Here is a 24,255-nt window from a genome sequence, read left to right as displayed (position 1 = left end):
AGAGTGTTTAAATTAGTGTTTAAAATAGTAAATGACAGTCTTTATTTCATCTAAAATTATTTTGTAAATCGAGAATCAAATTGTATTTTAAAAGACATTGGGCTGAGTTAAGTTTAATGACAGTGAGGAATATTTAAGTATAACTAATAACCTTGGATATTTTTGCTATTTTCAAACAGCCTACTATGTGCACCTGAAGTAACTTTTTGTTGTTGTTGTTAATTGTCACCAGATATTCTTTCCATTGATTTTTTTTAGAGAGAGTGGAAGGGAGAGAGAGGAAGAGAGTGAGAAACATCGGTGTGAGACACATCGAATGGTTGCCTTCCACACGCGCCCCTGTCAGAGCAGGGGATCAAACCTGCAACCCAGGTACCTGCCCTTGACTGGGAATCGAACCCAGCCCTTCAGTGTGAGGGCTGACACTCTAACCACTAGGCCACACTGGCCAAGGCTGAAGTAATTTAAAAAAAATTCATTCTAGGGGATCATGTCATTATAGCTGCTTGGGAATGTAGTCTTTTTTTTTTTCTCTCTTTTTTTTCCAAAACAAATTGGGTCAGCTCAGCCAAGGAGGCCATAAATTAGAAGCGCATGCTCACGGTCTGGGCAGTGCAGACCACATGCTCACATGATGTGCTCGCAGTACTGAGCGCCACCAGCGCGAGTGCGTCAGGGAGGGGACCCTAGGACAACACGCTCCACTGACAAAGTTAGCAGGGGGGAAGGTACAGTCTCTTGGGTGCCCACTTGGGACAGAGAGGGACCAGAACTCCAAGCTGGCTTCCTACCATGCATCCCTCAGTCTGTGCAGAGAGACGGGAGTCTGCGGGGGTGCTAAGGCTAAAAAAAATGGTCTTGTAGCCCCTGTGTGACTGGGTTTAACAAAAACAAAGGCACGTTTAATCAGCAAAATGGGCAATTAAAAGTTCCGAATTAGAGAGTTTGCTCTTATATCTGTTTACAATCTTCATGCTTTTAAAAGAAAACAACATATTGCTGAGAATTTTAAGATGAAGTCACAGAATATCCTCACACCACTCCTGACTTACATGATGTTAAAGTCAGCAAAGACAGAGTAACTTAAATTGTAAGAAGCTTATTGGCATCCCCCCCCCAAAACAATTTAAAAAAGAATTTCTTTAACCTTAATATTCTCTATCTGTATTTTGTGGAGATTTCCGGGAGGTTCTTACGGTTTCTACATTTCCTTAGGTATCTCGAAACTTCAGTGTTTTCTAAAATCATGAGACAGTCTTGGGGCATTGTTCCAGGAAATTTAAAATAGGAATATTAAAATTGAGAATTATCTCTTAGATATCTTTTACAATTTTCTTCATGTCCCCTCACATTTTGGTCAGAGGCTATAGCAATAAGTTCTTCTCTGTGTTTTTAGTTGGAAGATAGTTAAGTACTTTTTTCCCACAAGGAAGTGTGAATATAGCGTGTCCATGTTTGTAGGCAGTATCTCCGTGTGTGTTTGTATACATACAAATATTCTGAAAGCTGCATTCAGATGCCTCCCCTCGTCTGACTCTTCCATTCTATTCCTTTGTTTGGTTCCCATTACTGTAATCAGTAGTGGTTTGGAACCTTTGGAATTTTATCATTTTTGACTTTTCATTTGTTGAGCAAGGAATGTCAGGAGCCGTACTAAAAAACATTCCAGAGAAGACTGGTGGTTTGACAAACTCTTTACACACACAGTCTGTCATCTAGGCAATGGCTACAAGCAAGGGCTTGGGTTTCTGTTTTGCTGGATATCTCTTCTCCAAGGCGAATACCCATCAGGGATTGCTCTGTTGAGCTCCCACCTCATTGGCATCTGTTTAACAAGTCTGTAGGGTAAGTACAATTCATACCACAGGCAACTTCTGTAATTACTATGCTTCAAAATGGATTATTTCATTTTCACTTGAAACTGACCTAAGGATTAACGTATTACAATAATTACATGATTTGCGGTAAAGGAAATGGGTTTTGGCTTCAAGAGGAGACTTCTGAAAGCAGGCCCCACTCTTTCAAGTGCATCCATTGGTTTTAGCTCCTATAGGATGCGAGGGTTTGGCTTTTAGGAACTATGTTCCATTAGGCAGGTATCTCTTTTAACCAGGATGCTCTTGTGTGTAGGGGAAAACAAACCCACCTGTGGAGTTGAGAGCATGTCCAGGCTCCAGGAACACATTTTGCCATCAGTAGAGACAGTGATGAGGTTGTGAGCATTCTGGGTCCCAACAACATTTACACAGTACACGGGATGCTACAAAAACATAAACATGGAGGATCAGACACCGATCCAGGAGGAAATGCTTACATTGGAGTGTCAAACACATTACTCCAAAACAAGGATTAGAGTGCCATAATCCTACAATAATACAAGCCTCAGGTCATTTGCCACTTTTGATTTGAACCTGCTTTCTTTCTAAAAGCTCTGGCAGCAACACATAGTAGTGGAAATACAAAGCCTCCCCTTGCTCAGTCAGATGCAGTGCAAAGGAGCTGAAGGAAGCTAGGTAGAGCAAACGAGAAGCAGTGCAGGGTGGCGATTTAGATTACTTGAATGAGTCTCCACCACACAGTTTGGCTTCTAAGCTCACCAAGAGGGATGGAAAAAGCCAGTCTTCCAAAGGCGAGAACTACTGACTTTTGGAAGGAATAAGTATTACTAAATCTGGAGTTTAAGGCATCATGGTCACAGTGCCAAACATTCGTTAGCATTCTTTATGAAAAGTGGTTAATATTCATCACTCTCTTTAATTCGAGGGCGGATGGTGGTGGTGGAAATTATTGGCACAATGCACCTAGTGAGATAAAATTATGTTACTGCAAAATCTAGGATCATGATAGATTTATTTTTTCACAATATCATTTGGCACAGTGTAGAGGCTTAGATTTGGCAAGGGCCTTGAGAAAGGTCATTGATACATCCCAGGAGTTGTAAGCAAGATGCTCTAACCTTCCGTCATAACTCTAGTAGGTTATCCCAGTCTGTAGAGTCCTAAATGGTAGCTAAAATCATTTGCAGCTGCACATTAAATACTAAATGGAAGGTTAGCATAAGCAGAACCTAGCAGTAATTTGGGTTAGATTTCAAGCAGCTTAGCCCTCAGTGGCCAAACCACAACGTAGTTGATGCTTCTCTGTGCAAATAGCTGACAGCCTAAGTCTCACTGTTGATGAGTTACTGTCCATTATACCTACCCACAATGACAATGAAACAGTCCTTAATACTGGAAAGTTGATATTATGTAAAGAATGGTTCCCAAACTGTTATTATCATATAAACTCCTGGTCAGAAGGAACCATAATAATCATCTAGGGCAGCTGCTCATCTGCCTTTACCAAGAGGTGGTCCAAACTCTACTTAAACACCTTTCTTAGGGGTAGTCACTTTTAGCACTAGCTCCTGGAGTGTTCTTCCTTCTGCCAATGGGGTAAAGAAAGCTCAAGGAGATATTTTCAGTACAGTGCCCTCTGGGATTATACAGATCAAGCAAAAAGAATATTTAGATTGCTGTTATCATGCCCTTCCTCCCCCCAGTCTTCTCTTACTCAGACTAATGATCACCAATTCCTTCAACTGTTCCTCGAGTACTTGGTTTTCAATACCTTTCCCATCCTGGTCACTCTCTTTTGAATATGCTGTATTGAGTTCTGGGAATGAAACATAACTATCTACCTGTGTTTTGACAGAGAGAATCTAGAAATCCACGGGGTGTTGAATTGCCACTTCTCATGTGATAAAAAATATGTCTGTATTAACACATCCTAAGATTGCATTCGCTTCCCTGGCAATCACATCGCCTCTTTTACCCGCACTAATGGATAATCAACTAAGTCCCTATGTCTTTTTCACACCATGTTCCTACAGGAACTTTCAAATGAATCAGTCTTAGTGGATCTGCCATCAGACATCTGAAACTGAATGTTATCCTGATCAGGTCCCTAAGTATGAAGGGGATTAAGCGAATGTAATCTTAGGAAACATTAACTCTTTTTTGTTTGTTAATCTTCATCTGAGGATATTTTTTCCATTGGTGGGACTGTGGACATTGCTTTTCCCCAAGTCTCGGGTGTGTGGGACCTGCAGCAGTGTGCAAACACGAGCCCCGAGCCACACAATAGTCACAGCTCTGCAGGAAAATCAAGTGGGAGAATGGATGAAACAAATCCTCACTTAAAAACAGCAGACTCAGCAAATTGAAGAATGGCGGACGGAAAAGGGTAAGAATCATATGACTTCACTTATGTGGAATATAAAACAGAAAGTAACAAATGAATGACCATAACAAACAAACAAACTCATAGACACAGACAGTATGGTGATTATCAGAGGGGACAGTAGGTGGGGGGAGGTAGAAGAAGATAAAGGGGGTGACAGAAGGAGACTAGACTTTGGGTAACGAGTAGACAATGCAATATACAGATGATGTATTATCATATTGTACAGTTAAACCTTATATAATCTTATTAACCAATCTCACCTAAATTTGTTCATTAAAACACCCTGAAGCATGGGAAAGCAAGGTCGAAACATTGTTGTGGACCTGAAACCTACCTGGTGTTTTTCAGCAAGAGTCCAATGGGGTTTCTTTGTTAACCACCGACCATCAACACAAATCACCAAGACCCTAATGGACTAGGACTCCCACGAAAGGGTGTAGTAGGGAAAGAAGGCATCTAGAAGAATGTGCGGAGCCAAAGGCCTAGAGAAGGAGTATGTGTGGTAGCCCTTCCCTGGCTTTAATCAGTACGACTGGCCTGTGCTTTCATGAGTAATAAAACTCAGTTTACAAGAAAAGAGAGAGATGTAAAGAAACCAGAACAGAAGCAGACACGTGGGCATGTCTACTCATACACAGACACAAACATACACAACTCTACTTAATGGAAAGAAAAAAAGCAATGGTAGAGCTCATTTTTCCTGTATAGATGCCAGATTGTCTTTATTTATTTTAGGAATAAACTTACTGTGTGGCAGAAGGTTTTTGCTTTAATTAGGATTTCCTGTTGTCCCAAATGCATATGTGTGGTGGGTGTGAAAGGAAATTAGTTAGTAATCTGTGGTGGACCTCTTTTTTTCTTAACCACTTTTGATCCTGGTACCAATCAGCCAGGCATTAGTGGAAGTTGAAAGACAGTCACAAAATTTACTGGGCACTTTTTAAAGCTGTGGATTCAACATAAAACAGCAAAAGAGAAAGAGGAATTGTTTTATTTTCTAACAGAAATAATGTCACTGTTTGATAATAATTGTATTTTAGTTATGATGATCACATCCTAAGTTATTTGAAAGAGAAACATTAACTCTTTTTTGTTTGTTAATCTTCATCTGAGTATATTTTTTCCATTGGTTTTTAGAGATAGTGGAAGGGAGGGAGAGAGGGAGAGAAAGTGAGAGAGAGAGAGATAGAGGTTGAGAAAGAGAGAGACACTGATGTGAGAGAAGACAAATCGATTGGTTGTCTCCCTGATGTGTCCCTACTGGGGCCAGGGATCCAAACTGCAACCCAAATAAATGCCCTTGACCAGAAATTGAACCCACAACCCTGTGGTGGATGGGTCGAGGCTCTAACCACTGGCGAGGGTGAAATATTAACTCTTTAGAAGAATAATCTAACATTTGGATTTATAATTATTTGAAGTTTCAGAAGGTATGCTCACAAGCACACCAGATAGGCACATAGAGCCAAGTGTTTTCACGCTACTTGAGCAAACACCTGCGTCAAGCCCATCTTCTCCTGGGTCACAATTTTCTGTCATTAGTTTGGTGAAATGGGTAGACATGAGCAATTTTCCAAGATTCCCAAGAACTAGCTTCACCTGCATGTTTCTCGGGCCCCAGTCAATCAGAGTTAAGGCTGACTTGGTATTTGTCATTTCCTATTGTCAATCTTACAAAAGTGGAAGGATTTTCCTCCTCATGGTCTAGCTAAAACAGCTAGCGGTCTTTTTTAAAGCTAGAGTGGTTTTTAGGCCGCAGATGAAACAAATGAGGCAACCACATTAAGGAAATTGAAACAATAGTAGAGCTGTTTCCTTGGGCATAATTTGGGCATTTCAGAGAAAGAACATCAGTTACCCTGAATGTCAAGGTAGCAAGGATTGATGGAGACATGCCTGTCTTCTCATTCCTCCTAACAATTGCTGAACACACCTGTCATTCTCTTAAAGGAAATGACAGAGTAGTTGTCTTCCAAACACTATACTGAACCTCTTCTGCTAAATTATGGGTAATGGTTTTGAGATGTTAACTTTTAACCTTGGGGATTATATTGTCACTGCAGGCTTTACTGTTGAGACTTACACCATGCATTCCAGAATTTAAAGCCACAGCACTCCCTCCAATCACAAGTGAAATAGGTCCATTGGCAAGTCTCATGTGCCATCCCAAGACATGAAATGCTCACTCTTCATGGTCTGTTTGAGAATGAGTTTCTATGTTAAAATGTAAATACGAAGGGTTTGTTTAAGGAAACAATTTAACAAATGCCTCTTCTAAAGTTTCTCCCTGTGTCCTTTCTTAGTTTGAATCCACCCTTACCCGTGGCCTTGGGAACATCCAAAGGAATCCTTTGTATGTGCTAAAACTTGTAGAATATTAAGAGATTTCTCTAAACCCAGAGCTGCTTTCACCTACTTTGCACTCAGCTGTATTTTAGTCAGGATACAATTACTACACATTAGATACCTGGAACTTGGAATTACTGACAATATTGTACTTTTGTCAGTTATCCCTTCTTTCAGGGCTTGGATGGTTGACAGGGATGTGACAAAAGCTTGACTTACTGTGTGTGCAGCAGCTGACAGGGGCGTCCGCTGAACGGGCGTCCTCCGATGACTGCGATTGTCCCACAGGACTATCTGCCCCGAGTAAGTCCCACCAACCACCAAATTGGGATGGAAACGAGCAAAGCAGACGGACATCACAGAGGACTGTGAAGAAAAAGAAGAGAGATGAGCAGTGGGAGATGCTTGGAGAAAGCCTGTTCTTTCCTGAATAGAAAACAGCTCATTACGTAAATACAACACATCCTGAAAATATAAAGCAATTGTGAAGTGCACAGTGAGTAGGAAATTTTGTCCACAGACACAGACTTTACCTCGAGAGGGTGCCCAATGGTTAGCCCTTGAAACCTGGAAGTCTGAAGTCCTGGCCATGTCATCAAATAGGCATAAAACTGATCTGATGCCCATCAATGTTTTGTGGTCTGGAAAGCTTGGTTTATGGACCTTTCCCACTTACCAATAAAATTGTATCAGAGCTAATATTAATTCTCCACTGACATCTTTACAAAGCAATTCTCTATTTTGAGGTCATGGACACATCAAGTTGTACTATGTACAGTGTTGGCAGGGCTTTGAAGACTCTGAGATGGGGAGCTTTTTTTGTTTTTGGCTTCATGTAGACTTCTAGAAAGAGTACTGACCTCAGGCTGATCCAACCGGTTCCTCCTCAAACTCCCTCCGCCTCCCATGAGCATTCTCCTGACCTTTCTCCTGCCCACTTCAGACGACTCTTAATGTTATTCTTTGCCTATTTTAACAAACAGTCAGAAATGGATTTCAGTCCAACTCTGCCATGGCCTGTCATAGTGTCGTGAATGTGGTTTCTGAAATTCCACAAAAGACTACTGGGCACAACATTTTATAGGGAATTGCTTAGTGGAGACAGAGCCGTGATGCACTTAAAATCCGACCAGTTGGCTGGTCCACTTGAGCTTGGACGTCCATTTCGATTCCTGCGGTGTTTTCCGTGTTTGTGTTTATGCGCCAAAGCAATTGTTTTTAACTAACACATTTCATCCCTTCGATCAAACTCAGTAAGTGATCTTCTGTGTAAGAAAGGAACTGTTCCGGGCATGTTGGGAATGCAAAGGTAGTTAGTGGCTGCCCTCCCAGTGTGCCTGGTAAAGGAAACTAGAGGGTATGCGGGCCGAGCTGCTGCTAATCCGTGCACACAGCCCAGGCCTGCACACGAGATAGGAAAAGGTGCCTCTCCCACAGACACAGTCATGCGGGGGGGGGGGGGCGGGGGGGGCGGGGGGGGGCGTGCCATGGCCAGCGGAGAGAAGGTAAATCTCTGTCCTCGCTTGTCCCTTGGGCTTGACATCCCCCAAGTGTGCACACATAAGTAGCAGCCTTGAATGTGGTACATGACTAAGTCGCAGGCGCACGTGTGTGTGTGGGGGTGTGAGGAGGGAAGATCTGTTTTAGCTAAGAAAGGGGAGGAAAGCGGGGAGGGGGAAGGGTGGGATGGTCAGAAAGACCTCATGGAAGGACATGCAGATGGAGTACACGTGGTACGTCCAGCAAGCGGAAAGGAAAAGAAACGGGCATTCCTGAGCCATGGAGAATGGGAAGGGAAGACTGCAGGCACCAAAACTGAGGCTGCTGAACAGCCCCCGGGCTGGCTGGCTGGGAACAGGCCCGCGTGGAAGAGGCCAGCCGTCGGAAATGGGGTGGAGAGGTCGAAGAGAAGGCCCTGCATGGCAGGCACCGTTTAGATTTTTTTTTTCTGTGGGCAATAGGGAGAAATCACAGCCTTCTAAAGTGAGAGGATCAAAGGTTGCAACTGACAAGCCAGCAAAGGAAAGAAGTGATTGGGGAAAAAAATTATGACCTCTTTCTGACTGGGAAGCTAAACACCCATTTCTAAAAAAAAAAAAAATCAGATTTGCTACCAGCCTAAGGCTTTCTAGTCAGAAACAGTCTCAGACACTCTGAGGTAGATTAAAGAATGTGGACTATTTTTCAATGTCATGTTTTCCTAGTTTGAATGATTTTCAGTTCCAATTCCTTGAACACGTTTCAATGGAGAACATGCATGTGTGCCCCAATCTGGTTTTCATAAAGTTCAAGAATAACTCTCAATAATGATACTGAATTAAAGAAAAAGAAAATAATGCCGGTCAGCTTCTTGTTTTACACATCCCGCAGAAACGATTCTTAGTTTTCAATTGATGAAATTCTTATGTTGCTTGAGCTATGTTGGAAACGTTTTCTTTAAAGCTTCAGAAAGACTTAAAATTATCCAGGTGGTATCAACAATTGAATTTACCAAAGCTCCAATCAATATGGATAAAGGAATGTCATTAAATTAGAAAAATCCAGAATTCGACCACTTGATTGCTTCCGCATTTCAGTTAAATCCCCACAAATACTGCTCCAAATTGCAGTTTGTTGAGAGACTAAACTAGAGAAACATAAACAGTGGGGATATTTCTACTAAACTGAAACACGCAGTCGGCAATCAACTAGACTCCAACCCCACAAAGTGAGAACTCTACTTCCTACTTTTTCATTCATTCATTTGTTCACTTCATTCATTCATTCATCAAACGGTGAGTGCCCACTAATAACTCAATTATGTCAAAAAATTTTAAATGTCACAAAGCCCCCAACTCGAATTCAGAAGTCTATCTACATTTAATAAAAGTCAAATTAATGCTAAACAAGAGTAACAGATCGCTGGAGCACCAGACTTCTGCCGCCAGAGGTTCCTTTGTTTTACTACAAACCAATCTTTATAGTGTCTCCATGAGGAATGGAGTGGACATACTTACTGTTACTTTATATTTGAAAGATTAGAAATGGAGAAGTAGTTATAGGATTCAATGCTTTCACTTATTTTTTAAAGCTTCATACATTAATTATACTATATAGTTTATGTAATATCGACTGTATATAAAGGCTCAAGCCAGATATCCAGGGTGTGCCGCATCTGACATGCGATCATTCATATGGAAACATTAAGGCAGTATGATCTCAATTATCTAAATGTAACATTTAGAATTCGGTCATTTCTTGAGATGTTTTTAAGTGCCCTGATGTTTGATGTAATGGTGGCAAACGTTTGGATGACTGACTGAATTTTTTAATTTTTCATCCAAATGTTTAGGTTCCTTTTGAACAGTCACCCAAGGAAGCCCTGACGGAGAAGGCTCCTCTTCTAATTTGGAAAGTACGCATCAACCTCCTAGGAGCAAAGTGTCTTGGAAAACCCCCAGTAACCTCCTGCTGTTCATACAGCTACTGATCTAGTTGTTGTTGCCAGTTGTCATGGAATTTAGAGACTGTCAGCACCAAGAGCAAAGGATGATATCATCCTGTCAGTTACACCCACTGCTAAAGTGTAAAAAAGCATTCCAGAAAAACTGACTGATACTACTAAAATGTGATTTTTGTTGTCCTCATTTTTAACATACGTTTTCTGAAGACATATGCTATGAAAAGCATTAATAATACAGTTATTTTAAAAAATGTAACCACTTTTCTAGGCATTTACTATTTTGTATTAATTCAGTTATTCAGTGTCAAAATAAAGCATTATTGAATTTTATGATTAATACAATTTATGCGAACAAAATCTATTGGAAACAAGAAGTTTCCCTACCTTGTTATTCTGAGATCTATAGGAATATGTATCTATATAGATATTTTTGTAGTTTTAGCTTTTTACCTGTTTTATTTTCTTTAAAATATTAGGGCCTTAGAATTATTTTGAGAAATAATGTATGGCCTTTAAATGCTCAAACCAAGTAGTTTACATGAGTGGAAAATAACGGTTAAGTGGATAAGATTTTTGGACGATGTTAACTATCTAATCAAAGCTTTCCTGACACTACAGTTGAACTGTTTTCATAAGTCCAGTGACTTCACTGATGTGACCATGATGACAGTCAAATCAAGGGCCCAGAAATACAAGCACATGTTAAAAACTTGATGTAAAACCCATGAGCCTGACCAACTATATTCAAACAAGTAATACATGAGGTGTAATTCCAGGAAAAGCATCACGTTTGGATTATTTGCATAGTGTATAGTCCCCCTAAATTAGGACAAGCAAGGGTTTGAAGCTATGCTTTCAGGATCAGGCCATCTCTATCGACAGTTTCTGATGGCTTCTGCACACGCAGAGCCAGAGGCTCCGGAGGAAACTTTATTTTTCATCTTCCGCAGACCGCCTGGTTACTGGCTGTCCCTGCAAGGGCGGCGCCCCTCTTTACCCATATTGCCATATGTCCTCTAAACTGGGTCCCACACCCTCATGGTCCACTTTGAACCGGGCAGTTTATTTTAGCCCATTCATTGAAGGAACTCTACCCAGAGGATGCGGGTGGAGGCTTCACTTTCAATGTCTCCCTCCGCTCACTGCACAGCACTGTATTCAGTTGCTGTGGGCCCCAACCCCTTCTTAAGTGGCTGTGGGGGCTGTTTTCTATTTTATAGAGCTAATCCAGGCCAGTTCAGGGATGGTACTTCCCCTTAACCACAGACCCAGATGCCTCGGACGAACAGCCTTTGGTCATCGTTGGCTGGGCGGCTGGTCCCCTATGTTCACATTTGATCTGGTTTGTCCTTCTGTGGGTGGCACGTTGCCCACTCCCCAGACATCATTCCTAGGTGGGAGCCACAGGGGTCCTGCATTCAAAAGCATCTCCTATTTCAAGTACCATCTCTTCTGGGGAGAGGTTGGTCCCTGGAGAGGGAATGGCCATATTGCTGCCATATGCTGTTTAATGGTGGCTGACATTTTATTTGCCTAAAAGCAAATGCTGAACTGTCAGAGGGCTCCGAGGCAGACAGATCAGATGCTTCTGGCTACTAGTGAGCTAGTGTGTGTTTCTTCAAGTACCTAAGAAACCCACAGAGATCTTTCTTTTGTTAATGGAAACACATGGAACTGGAGAACACTGCCGTCGAAAACCTCTCTTCCAGGCAATCATGTAGCACCAGGCATCTGACTGCATGCAAGGTGTAAAGGAGGCAAAGCCAAGACACAAGTCACAAGTCGGGCACTTAACTTTCATGGAGGTGAAGGGAAAGGGTCTTGTTTCCTTCTGAGCTCTCTTTTCTTTTGCCTAAGTTTCTATCCCAGGGTGCACATGTCATTTTTCTAAACTCTAAGAGGAGTGACCATCTACTGAAAGGTATTGCCCCATTAGGAATGGGGTACCCAGGAGCAAAGATTGAATTAGCTTGCTTGCTACTTCTTGACTGTATCTGTATTAAAAAAAACACACAAAACACCCAGCTCATTCTAGAATTTGATTTCCCAAGGATTAGAAACCACTCATTCTGATGACTTTTCTTAGAATCCCTTGAAATTTTCATGCCTGTCAACATTGAGACTCTGTCATGTGCCTAGGCCCATGTGCTGAGAATACAAAAGTTAGTGCTTGAATGGCAATGAGATGCCACTTCACATGCACTAGGATGGAGGTGCTTTTAAAATGTTTGCATGTCCGTATACTTCATTAAAGCTGGGGGAAGGAATGGGACGTGTCGGTGAGGTTATGGATAAATGGGAATACTCATGCAGTGCTGAGAGGAATGTACAACCAGGCAGCCACTCTGGAAAACATTCTAGAAGTTCCTGAAAAAGTTAAACATAAAGTTAACATATGACCTAGCAATTCCACTCCTAAGTATATACCCAAGATAACTGAAAACATGACTAAACATACACTTATACACAAATGTTCAGAAGAGCATTATTTATAGTAGTCCCAAAGTGGAAACAGCCCAAATGTCCATCAGCTGAGGAGCAGATTAACAAGATAGAGACAATCTATCGTCGGACTATTATTTGCCAATGAAAAAGAACCCAGTACTGATACATGCTATCACATGGGTGAACCCTGAAAACATTATGCTAAATCAAACAAGTCACAAAAGACCACATATTGTATCACTTCTTTTACATGAAATGTCCAGAATAGGCAAATCCAGATGCAGGAAGTGGATTAGTGGTTGGTCAGGAATGGGGGCCAAGGGGAAAATGGAGATAAAGGATTTATGTTTTGGGTGATAAAAATATTCTGGAATTAGATACTGGTGATGGTTCATAACTTTGTGAGTATATTAAAAACACTGACTTTTATACTTTTAAAGGGTGAATTTTATGGTATGTGAATTATAGCTCAATTTTTTAAAAAGTTAGTGTGCAGACATGGTTCTGATCTCTTGGGAGTTTACCAACCTTTATATTGTTTTCAGGACAACTGTCTGGACTATTTTGATCACTCGTCCTTCCAATAATTATTCAATCCTCTTTACTTTCCCCAGAAAATCTTCATTTTCTTTGCCCCAAGAAGCACTGAGGTGGAAAGGTAGTGTTGACACACTTGGAGCCCCTAGAGCTGACTTCTTGCTGTGAAGCCTACTAGCTATGTGAACCCTCTAAGCCTTAATTTTTATTTTTTATTCTTGGCAAATTTTCAAATTATTCATTTATTTAAATATATTTTTAATTACAGTTGATATACAATATTAGTTATTTTCAGAAGTACAACATAGTGATTAGACATTTATATACTTTATGAAGTAGTCACCTTGATAAATCTTGTACCCATCTGACACCATACATAGTTATTACAATATTATTGACTATATTCCCTATGCTGCACTTTATATCTCTGTGACTATTTTTATAAAACTGGCAACTTGTATTTCTTAATCCCTTTTACTTTTTCACCCATTCTCCCAAACCCCCTTCTACCTGGCAACCATCAATTTTTTCTCTGTATCTATAAGTTTGTTTTGTTTGTTCCATTTATTTTGTTTTTTTAGATTTTACATGTAAGTGAAATCATATGGAATTTGTCTTTCTCTGTCTTATTTCACTTAGCATAATACCTTCTAGATCTATCCGTGTTGTTGCAAATGGTAAAATTTCGTTTTTCATGACTGAGTAATATTCCATTGCATATACATACTACCTCTTCTTTATCCATTCGTCTATACATGGACACTTAGGTTGCTTCCATATCTAAGCTATTGTAAATAATGCTGCAATGAACATAGGGGTGCATATGTCATTCTGAATTAGTGTTTTGGATTTCTTCAGATGAATACCCAGAAGTGGAATTGCTGAGTCATATGGTAGTTCTAATTTTGAGTTTTTGAGGAAACTCCATACTGTTTTCCACAGTGGCTGTACCAATTTACAATCCCACCAACAGTACATGAGGGTTCCCTTTTCTGCACATCCTTGCCAACACTTGTTGTTTGTTGATTTGTTGATGGTAGCCATTCTGACAGGTGTGAGGTGATATTTCATTGTGGTTTTAATTTGCATTTCCCTGATGATTAGTGATGTTGGGCATCTTTTCATATATAATTGGCCATCTGTATGTCCTCTTTGGAGAAATGTCTATTCAGATCCTCTGCCCATTTTTAAATCGAATTGTTTGTATTTTTGGTGTGTAAGTTCATTATATATTTTGCATATTAACCCTTTATCAGATGTATTATCAGCAAACATCTTCTCCCATTAGGTAGGTTGTCTTTTGTCTTTTTGTTTTGTTGATGTTTTTATTTGCTGTGAAAAACTTTTTAATTTGCTATAGTCCCATTTATTTATTTTTTTCTTTTGTTTCCCTTGCCCTAGAAGACATATCCAAAAAGACACTGCTAAAGTGATGTCAAAGAATTTACTGCTTATGTTTTCTTCTAGGAGTTTTATGGTTTCAGGTCTTACATTTTTTAAGTCTTTAATCCATTTTGAATTTATACTTGTATATGGTGTATGAAAGTGGTCTAGTTCTATTTTTGTTTTGTTTTCTCAACATCATTTATTAAAGAGACTGTTTTTATCCCACTGTATATTCTTGCCTCTTTTTTTAATTTCTGGGCTCTCTATTTTATTCTATTGATTTATGTATCTTTTTTCATGCTAGTACCATACTGTTTTGATTACTGTAGCTTCATGGTATAGTTTAAAATCAGGGATAATTACAGTTTTGTTCTTCTTTCTCAAGATTGCTTTGGCTATTCAGGGTCTTTTGTGGTACCATATAAAAATTAAGATTTGTTCTAGTTCTTTGAAAAATGCCATTGTATTTTGATAGGGATTACATTCACTCTGAAGATTGCTTTGGGTAGTATGGACATTTTAATGATTTTAATTCTTCCTATCCATGAGCATAGGATAGCCTCCCATTTATTTATGTCTTCTTCAATGTCTTACAGTTTTCTGAGTACAGATCTTTTACCTCCTTGGTTAAATTTATTCCTAGGTATTTCATTTTTCGGTGTAATTGTAAATGGAATTGTCTTCTTAATTTCTTTTCTGATATTTTGTTATTGGTGTATAAAAATGCAACCTATTTCTGAATATTAATTTTGTATTGTGCTACTTTACTGAATTCATATATTAGTTCTGATAGGTTTTTTTGGTGGAATCTTTAGGGTTTTCTTAGTGTAGTATCATATCATCTGCAAATAATGACACTTTTACTTCTTCCTCTCCAATTCAGATGACATTTTAAAAAACTGTCATGAAATACATATGACATAAAATTACCATCTTAACCATTTTTAAGTGCACAGTTCAATGGCATTAAGCACATTCACACTGTTGTGCAACCATGACTATCATCCATCTGCAGAACATTTTCATCTTCCCTAACTGAAACTCCATATCCATTAAACACTAATTTCCCATTCCCATCCCCCTTTCAGCCCTTGGTGACCACTATTCTACTTTCTGTCTACATCAGTGTGACTACTCTAGGAACCTCATATAAATGGAATCATACAATATTTGTCTTTTTGTTGCTCATTTATTTCACTTAGCATAATATTCTAAAGGTGTTACTACACCCGTGTAGTACTACAAGTGTTACTACATCCATGTTGTAGCATGTATAAGAATTTCCATCTTTTAAGGCTGAATAATATTCCAGAATATGTATATACCACATTTTGTTTATCCATTCATTTGTCAATGGCCGCTTGTGTGCTTCTGCCTTTTGGCTATTGTGAATAATGTTACCATTAATATGGGTATACAAGTATCTCTTCAAGACCCTGCTTTCAAGTATTCTGGGTATATACTTGCAAGTGGAACTGCTGGATCATATTCTATTTTTAATTTTTTGAGGAACTGTCACTCTGTTTTTTATAGTGGCTACACCATTTTACATTCTTATCAGCAATAAACAAAGGTTCCAATTTCTTCATATCCTTACCAACACTTGTTACTTTCTGCTTTATTTTTCTCATCCTAATTTGTGTGAGATGTCCAAGCCCAAATTTTCAATTCATAATAAGAGCATGATAGCTCTTGCCTGGCCTACAAATAGCATTTTCTTTGCCTCTTTTCCCTGAGACTGTTGGAAGATTTGAATGAAATAATGCAGTTTAAAGACTAATAAACAATATGCTCCCACATAGAGTTAGAAATGACTAATTTATAATTTGAACATTTCTACAGAAAATGAAGGTCCAGAGGACACCTCGTTTTGATCAACAAATTTTTCCTAAATGATTCCGCTAGTACTGCTTGGTCCTGCCTTGATGGTCTGGATCAAGAAACTCTTAGAAGTGTTACTTCACCTTTGTTATGTGTTTAACTCTTCAGAGTCCTTATTTTTGACTACCCTCCCCTACTGTCTGGAATATTGATTCTCTCTGGTTTCCCAGATTCTCATGCCTCAGACTTATAGCTCTTGTTGTTGATGGTAATTCCAAGTCCTGACTTTTACTGACTTTGGAAACTGAGTTAGAGGAGAGGAGGGAGAACAGTGCAAAGTCAGCACCAGAGATAACTCTGCAGTGAAAGCGAAGATTAGATTCATGCCACATTTTTATTCATATGTACACTCACACTCATACTTCAAGTACTGCCAGTTAAGGGGAATTTAGGCTCTAAATCATAGTTGGCAGTCCCTTCAATACAAGTACTTTTGAATACAACAAAATTCTAGGGTAATAGGATACTTTGCACACTACTTCCAGGGAGTTTTTGGAAAATTTTTTAAAGCATATTTCACATCTTGCATCAGAGCTGGAACCTACTTTTATCTGTGATGTAATTTTACATCTGATTATTACTAATTCATCATTTATAGGTGCATGGACCCCTCAGGCTATTTTTAAAATCAGTGTTACTCTAAATCTGCCTGTACCTTAGCATCATCTGAGGAACTTAAAAAATTCCCTGATGCTTAAGCCATACTCCATACCAATTAAATCAGTCCTCTTCTGGGGTTAGGACCCAAGCAGCAATATTTTTTTTATTTGATTACTGTTGCTGCTGCATAAAGTTTATTGATGACATTTGAAATTGATACAAGTGCCATTTCTATATATATGTATTTTTTTATTTTTACAGGCAGCAATATTTTTTAAAATTCCATAGGAAGTTCCTATGTGCAGTCAAGTGAAAAGTACTGTTTTAAATCAGTGGTTCTCAAATTTATCTGAACATAACCAGATTTAGATAGTTTATTAAAAACACAGATTATTGCCCGGCCAGCGTGGCTCAGCTGTTAAGCATCAACCTATGTATGATCCAGGAGATCTCAGTTCGATTCCCAGTCAGAGCACATGCTCAGGTTGCAGGCTCGATCCCCAGTAGGGAGCATGCAGGAGGCAGCCGATCAATGACTCTCTCATCATTGATGTTTCTCTCTCTCTCCCTCTCCCTTCCTCTCTCTGAAATCAAGAAAAATACATTAAAAAAACAAAAACAAAAACCCACATAGATTATTCCTCAAAATATTAAAAATAGAACTAACATACAACCCAGCAATTCCACTTCTGGGTATTTATCAAAGAAAACAAAAATACTAATTCAAAAAGATACACACACCCCTATGTTCATTACAGTATTATTTACAACAGTCAAGATATGAAAGTAACCTAAGCGTCCACTGACAGATGTATGGATAAAGAAGATGTGGTACGGATATACAAAGGAATATTTCCCGGCAATATTAAGGAATGAAATCTTGCCATTTGTTGACAATATGGATGGACCCAGAGGGTATTATATTAAGTGAAATAAGTCAGACGGAGAAAAACAAATACCATATTTTTCACTTATATATGGAACTAAAAAAAAACCCACAAAAAATAAAGACCGGAAACAAACTTATAGATACAGAGAACAAACTGATAGTTGCTTGAGGGTAGAGGGATAGTGAGGCGGATGCAAAAGGTGAGGGGAATAAGAGCTACGAACCTGCAGTGATAAAATAAATGAGCCACGGGGATGTAGTGTGCAGACAGGGAATACACTTAATAATAATTTTGCATGGTTACAGATTGTTATTAGACTTACCGTGGTAATCACACAGTAAGGTCTATAAATGTTAAATCACTATATAGCACACCTGAAACCACCATGCTGTTGTATGCTGACAACTATACTTCAATTAAAAAACCCCACAGATTCCTAAGTCCCAGCTTCCATCTACTTAATCAAACTTTTGAAGAGACCTGTTGGTCTGTGTGTTTAACAGGCACTTGGTGCTTTATATCACTGAGAAATTTGGAGAACCCAGTTCTAAAACAATGAATTAGAGTATGGCCCAAGGTCACTGTGGGATGAACTTCCTTTGCCATCAAGGTAGGCCATGCCCCGGATGTTTCCTTCATGGGGTCACAGGCCATTTTCACAATCTGCCCAAAGGACACACACATGACACAGTTAAGTGTTCTCTGCTACAATGCCATTGCCTCACTTCCTTCTATTTTATAGGCTGGTGTCTCCTTCTCTCCTTACTTCCCCTCCCCTCCTAAATGAGTAGGCTCTTCGAAAATGGTCAACAAAAAGGACAGTGAAGGTTTAGATCCCCACTTTCCAGATGACACTGAACGCGTGAGAGTTTTCCTGCTTATTATAAATTAGGAGGACTAGTGATCATTGTCACTGTCACGCCAGGTTACGTGGTTACTCGCTTGTGGGGGGGTGTCAAAAATTTTGTAACACCTGCTAGGTGCCAAACATGTCATATACATTGCTATATTAGTTCTAGTAGGTGGGTAATTTTGCCTCCATTTTTTCAGATTATAAAACCCAGGCTCAGACAAATAAAGCCACTGGATTTAGAGCAAATGAATAGTAAATGGTGAAGCCCAGATCTGAACGACAGCCTGGCTGACTTACGAGCCAACATATTGGGAAACCTTGCATCGGATGAATGCAGATGTGTTTTCTCATTGAGATACACAATTCCCCCTCCTGCTCACCACTTGTGACTCCATGCTGTGGGGCTGGTAATCACAGGCTGAACTTCATGCATCCCCACGTGGCAGAGTGGGCTTTGGGCTCCCTACCCACTACAGTGGCCTTGGCATTGAGTCTCCGACGCCTCTCCGGTTGGACTTCTATTGTGGATGTAGAAATCGATCACCTGCCTCAGTTCCTAGCCTACCAGTTGCAGCAGGTGACAACAGAGCTAATTAGTACCAATTATGGTGACATTTTCCATGAGGTGGGTACTTCCTGCTGAGAACTGATTGAGACCAATTAATCATTTCATGGGGGTCTACTGAACAGTTAGCAGCTGGAAACCAATTGGGTCACTACTGACAAACTCTGCGTGTACTGACACTGCTTTGGGAGAAAATGCTTTGTTTTCATCTTGTCACTATGCAGTCAAACCAAGAACGCCATTTCAGTACAAGTTCTTAAATGAATGTTTATGCCCCTAAATAATTATGTGAATTGTTATTAATTATTGTGAAAAGGGGAGAGTTCTCTGTGTTCTCTAACAAACAAAAGAGACTTCCTATTTAGAGACAATGCGTCGTACGTATGGTTGAACAGTTTCTGAATCCAGAAATACGAAATAATATACATGCATTTTTAAAATATGAGGTTCACTATGAGATGGATATCTTGGGCAAAGTGGTCATATTTGGGAAATCAGAGAAAAGGATGGCCTAGGTTTAAGTTAAAAAAAACAGCCATCAGTGAAAAATTTTAGGTGCATTCCATCCTTACCTGTACTTGAATCTCTTAAAATGCAAGACACATACCAAAATTCAAGGTGAAAATGAACCTCTATAAACAGAAAAAAATTTTTGGTACATTCCAGTGAAAAACTACCCACCATCAAGACAAGGTGAAGAGTCTTGGTAACAAGTTCTTTAAGATGCAAAGCCATTCTTAGAAAGTAACTGCTTCAAAACCTTCCTTGTGCCAGGTGTCAGACTACAGGTGATATGTTACATTGCAGAACAAAAAGGAAATTTCAATTTTTTTTTTGGTAAAAGGCAAGCTTGTTTCCCTGACAAACTCTGTAAAAGGAAAAGTGGCTCTCACTCCTGTTTCAATCCTGACAGCTAGTAAGAGTTCTGTAAAGAAATCAGAATAAAAAATATTAATTTTTACTAAACATTTTATAATAGTTTCTGATTTGCAGAAAAGCGGTGAAGATAGTATAGTTTCCCTACACCTCACAGCCTGTTCTTCCTATAGTTAACATCTTCCTTCTGTTACATTAGTATAGGACATTTGTCACAACTAATGAGCCAATATTGATATACTAGTACTGAAGTCCATAGATAACTTAGATGCTCTTAGTTTTACCAATGTCCTTTTCTGGTTCCAGGGTCCCATCTGGGACACCATATTACATTTAGTCATCATGTCTCCTTAGGTTTCTCTAGGCTGTGACAGTTTCTCAAACTTCTCTTGTTTTTGATAATCTTAACTATTTTGAGGCAAACTGGTGGTCAAGTATTTCCTAGAATGTCCCGCAATTTGGGTTTGACTTGTTTGTCTTTTGATTAAGCCTAGACAAAGATCTTTTTAGGTCTTACAAAACACTTGGACCAAAAAATAAAATTAAAAAAAATCCAAGATTTGAGGTCAGCTGGTGAAAGGGAATTATAACACACACACACACACACACACACACACACACACTTAATTTTTATTAATTTGCTTATTCTAAAACTTTACTATGGATAAAGCAAGGTGGGGATATGCCATCATATGTGACAATAGTCACTGAAACATACTTGGGTCAAAGAAGTACTTTCAGAATAGATTTCCAATCCTTTACTAACCCTTTAGTGTCTCTTTTTTTTAGGAAATAGGAAACCCAGGTTGCTATGCCTAGACTAGAACAGGGATGTGGTACAAGTTGAGAGCAAACTTTCACTTTATAAAAAGAATAAAAAAGAATAGGAAGAGATAAATACATGCATTGCTTTATATGCTAAAAGCATCAGCTTTCTTCAAATCAAATGTCTAAATCCTGCTTAATTAAAAAAAGGGAAGCTGATATTTAGATATGGCATGTGTCGACATCCAACCCTTTGATTTATGTATGAACTAGAGAGAAGAGACTATTTAAGAGAGAAGGGGAAAAGTTCCAATTTGATAGGAGAGTGTAGGCAGCATTAACTTCAGTGCTTGTTAAACATGAAGGATTAATAGCAAAAGGAGAGGGAAGAATGGTGAATGTCTCCAGTTTGGTATCTTCAAAACTGCTTGGGGTTTCTGAGAATGGCTCACCCAAACCACATGAAAGTGACGTTAAGGGATTCAGCCACACGACTTCTCTAAATCAAGGGCTGGGACTGCTCCACTTTTACCATCAAACCATCTTACTTGAAGTGGAGCCACAAATTAAATTTATTTTTTATTGAAAAAGTAGTAAGTCCTTGCAAAGGGGGCAAACACAGCATTCTGAAATATGGGTCCTTCCCCCACTCTGCCTCCTCCCATCCCCCTTGACAGAGTTAAGCCTTCTAAAAAGAGAGCCAGCTTCTTTGTCTGAAGTCTTTCTTGACTGAAGAAGGCAATAATGGCTTTCAGCTATAGAATCCAACAGAATTCAGTTATCAGGTGTTCTTTCTTACAAATACAGTAATAAGTAGGCTAATCAGAATCAGAACTGTTGTACTGGCAAGACTGTCTAAACACAATTGTTTGATAGAGAGATCTGTGTCTTGCTTTGTGGGCAATTTCTGAATTTGTAGGATTCAGGATTTATGCTTGAGGAGGTCAAAAAAAGAAGAACTATTCAGTCTCCATATGTCACTCAACAACCTCCTGCTGATAAAATAAATCTACATTTGGAGGGTCCACCCAAAGAGTCATGGAATATCCCACATTAGATCATTACCAAGCCACTTAGGTCAGAAATTATAGAGGGACCATCAAAAAAAACCCCAAAAAACATACACAACCTAAAGTGTTTCACTAGCATAGGCGCTTCACTTTTTTTTGTGGAGTTTCTGTGGTGGTTTTGCCAGCTGTGACAGGGCATGGAATTAGTCTAAATTTAGCAGGAAAATAAAAGAATTCGGCAAGAATGGGTTCTTCCTCACATTTAAACTATATAGTGAGTACAGATCTCAGGGAAGCAAATGGGAAGTGAGGTTCTACAGCCAAAGAAGCCATGAGGTTCAAAGGGCAGAAGCGTCTTTGTCTCTTTATCTGCCAGGAATTACTTAGATATGCGTATGCCTAAGGCACAGAGATGAACCAGATGACCTCTCAGGACTGTGTCTAGCTTGTAGGTTCTATTGATAAACTGCTACTTTGAAGTACTGAAAGGACTAGAAAAAAACTGGGCTTAAGTGCTTGCTAAAAGATCGATGCAAGAGACAAGAGTAAACTGATTTTTGTGATTGTCATCCAATCCCAAATCTCACCCATCCCCCAATTTCCACACCCACCCTTTTTCCAGCTAAGACTCTTTGATGTTTTTAACGAGACCCAAAGACTGAGAGTGACTGAACGTGTAAAGGGATAAAAATATGTCATGGCAGTTCATTTCTAAGATGAGATAAATCCCCTCTTAACATGACATTTATGTAGGGTTGGAAGACCAACAGATAAATGGGTATCAAGTTCCCCAGTGCGCAACCTGACCTAGTTTTTAAAAGAAGAACAAGACAATAAACAAACTCAGACAAACAAAAATGCATGAATACAAATTCCTTTGGGATCCAATGATTAAATTTACAGCACCTCAGCGATTTTTCTCTGTCCTTTTTGTCCCCCAGGGGAAACACCACCTAAAAGACTTAGAATGCACATTTTAAAGGCCTGCTTACAGGGAGTTTGAAGTTCCCAGTTCTGGAAAGAGAATCTGGAGGCATATTAAAGACCATCTGTCAATAGAATCCTGTCTGAACCGCGCCCTTCACTGAATGATATGGGTGACAGTGCTGGTCAGGTAGAAGAAATGTGATTACTTATGTTAGAGTAACCCTACATGCCTGTCAGTCAGTTACGACAATGGAGTTGAATATTTTGCGTTGTGCAGATCTAAATAAAAATATAGCAGGACAATATTTTTCTCCTCTCTAAAAAAGAAAAAAAAAAAAGATTTTATGTAAAGAATAGGAACAATTTTCATAATAAACTAAGTTTTGTTTATAGACTTCTGATGATGAGCATTTTATCTTTGGAATTGGTGGCTACTGAGAATCACAAAATGCCCAGAGCGCCTCTCCAAGAGTTGAAAAAGGAAAGGTGTCCGATGTTCCTGGGGACCAAGGAACAATATGAAACCAGATAATGAAGAGTTAAGAAAAACTTCTCAGCCTGCTAATGAACTCCATCCTGCCCGGGTGAGACCACCCTCCTTTTAAGTAAGAGGTAATTTAATATGCATCTAACTCAGTTGTGTTTGGGCTTCATCCAACCTAAGAGTATCAGTGTGATAAATTATAACGAATTGTCTGCAATACTTCACGGAGTGACTATAACAGACCTGAAAAACAAGATCCCTAAGCCTGATTTTCCAGCTCCCTCCTTATTTGGACCACTAAAAAACTCGAAAATGTTTCTTATAGCTCTCCCACACTGAACGTTATGTGCCTTGAGCCCCATTTGATTAGATCCACAGTTGTCGGCTGTCTCTATTAAATCAAGCCTCACACTTGAAAATGACACCAACAGTGAGACCAGCCAAATAATATAGGGAGCGAGCTAGCAGGGCTCCTTCAGTTTCCAAAGGGTTTCTTTACATGTTAATTTCCTTTTGTAATCCACACGGGTGTACTGGGAAGTAAGTTAGTAAAAAGGACTTGATTCCTATTTCAGATTCTAAAAAAGCACCTGGATCCAGGCACGCTAGTGTCTGTGCTGGGAAATGGGCAGAGACTGAAAAGGGGGTCAGGAAACTCAAGTTCAAGCAGGGCCTGTTACTACTGCTGTGCGACTTTGTTCATGTGACTTAACTCCTCTAGGACAGTTTCTTCATTTGGGTTAAAAGCCACTGCCCTAGAGAAAAGGCCACCTTCTTTCCTTTTAAAGGCTTTAGGTTCCAGCCCTTCAGAATGAAGGCAAAAGCAGGACTGTTATCCTATCGAATTCAGGGGTGGGGAACCTTCTTTCTGCCAAGGGCCATTTGGGTATTTAGAACGCCATTCACAGGCCATACAAAATTATCAACTTAAAAATTAGCCTGCTGTATTTGGTCAAACAATTAACTCACTCCTAATGTGATGGCTGGAACTGCATCTCTTTGGTGAAGCCTTGGCAGGGCCAGA

The 24,255-nt window shown here is 39.4% G+C and overlaps 1 protein-coding gene across 1 annotated transcript in view; it reads right to left on the bottom strand.

The window, feature by feature from the left end:
* Nucleotides 1-24,255, bottom strand: part of DYNC1I1 (dynein cytoplasmic 1 intermediate chain 1) — a 246,074-nt gene that overhangs the window by 54,512 nt on the left and 167,307 nt on the right. Inside the window, exons 10-11 of the mRNA XM_016218881.2 lie at nt 6,790-6,936; nt 2,147-2,260 (exon numbers count right to left, since the gene is read on the bottom strand). Coding sequence (XP_016074367.1) covers nt 2,147-2,260; nt 6,790-6,936 — 261 coding nt within the window. The remainder of the gene's footprint in view (nt 1-2,146; nt 2,261-6,789; nt 6,937-24,255) is intronic.

The sequence above is a fragment of the Miniopterus natalensis genome, chromosome 10, assembly GCF_054644295.1.
Source record: "Miniopterus natalensis isolate mMinNat1 chromosome 10, mMinNat1.hap1, whole genome shotgun sequence".
NCBI classification, from domain to species: domain Eukaryota; kingdom Metazoa; phylum Chordata; class Mammalia; order Chiroptera; family Miniopteridae; genus Miniopterus; species Miniopterus natalensis.
The sequence above is the reverse complement of the archived record's forward strand: the minus strand, read 5'-3'. Positions and strand labels throughout refer to the sequence as shown.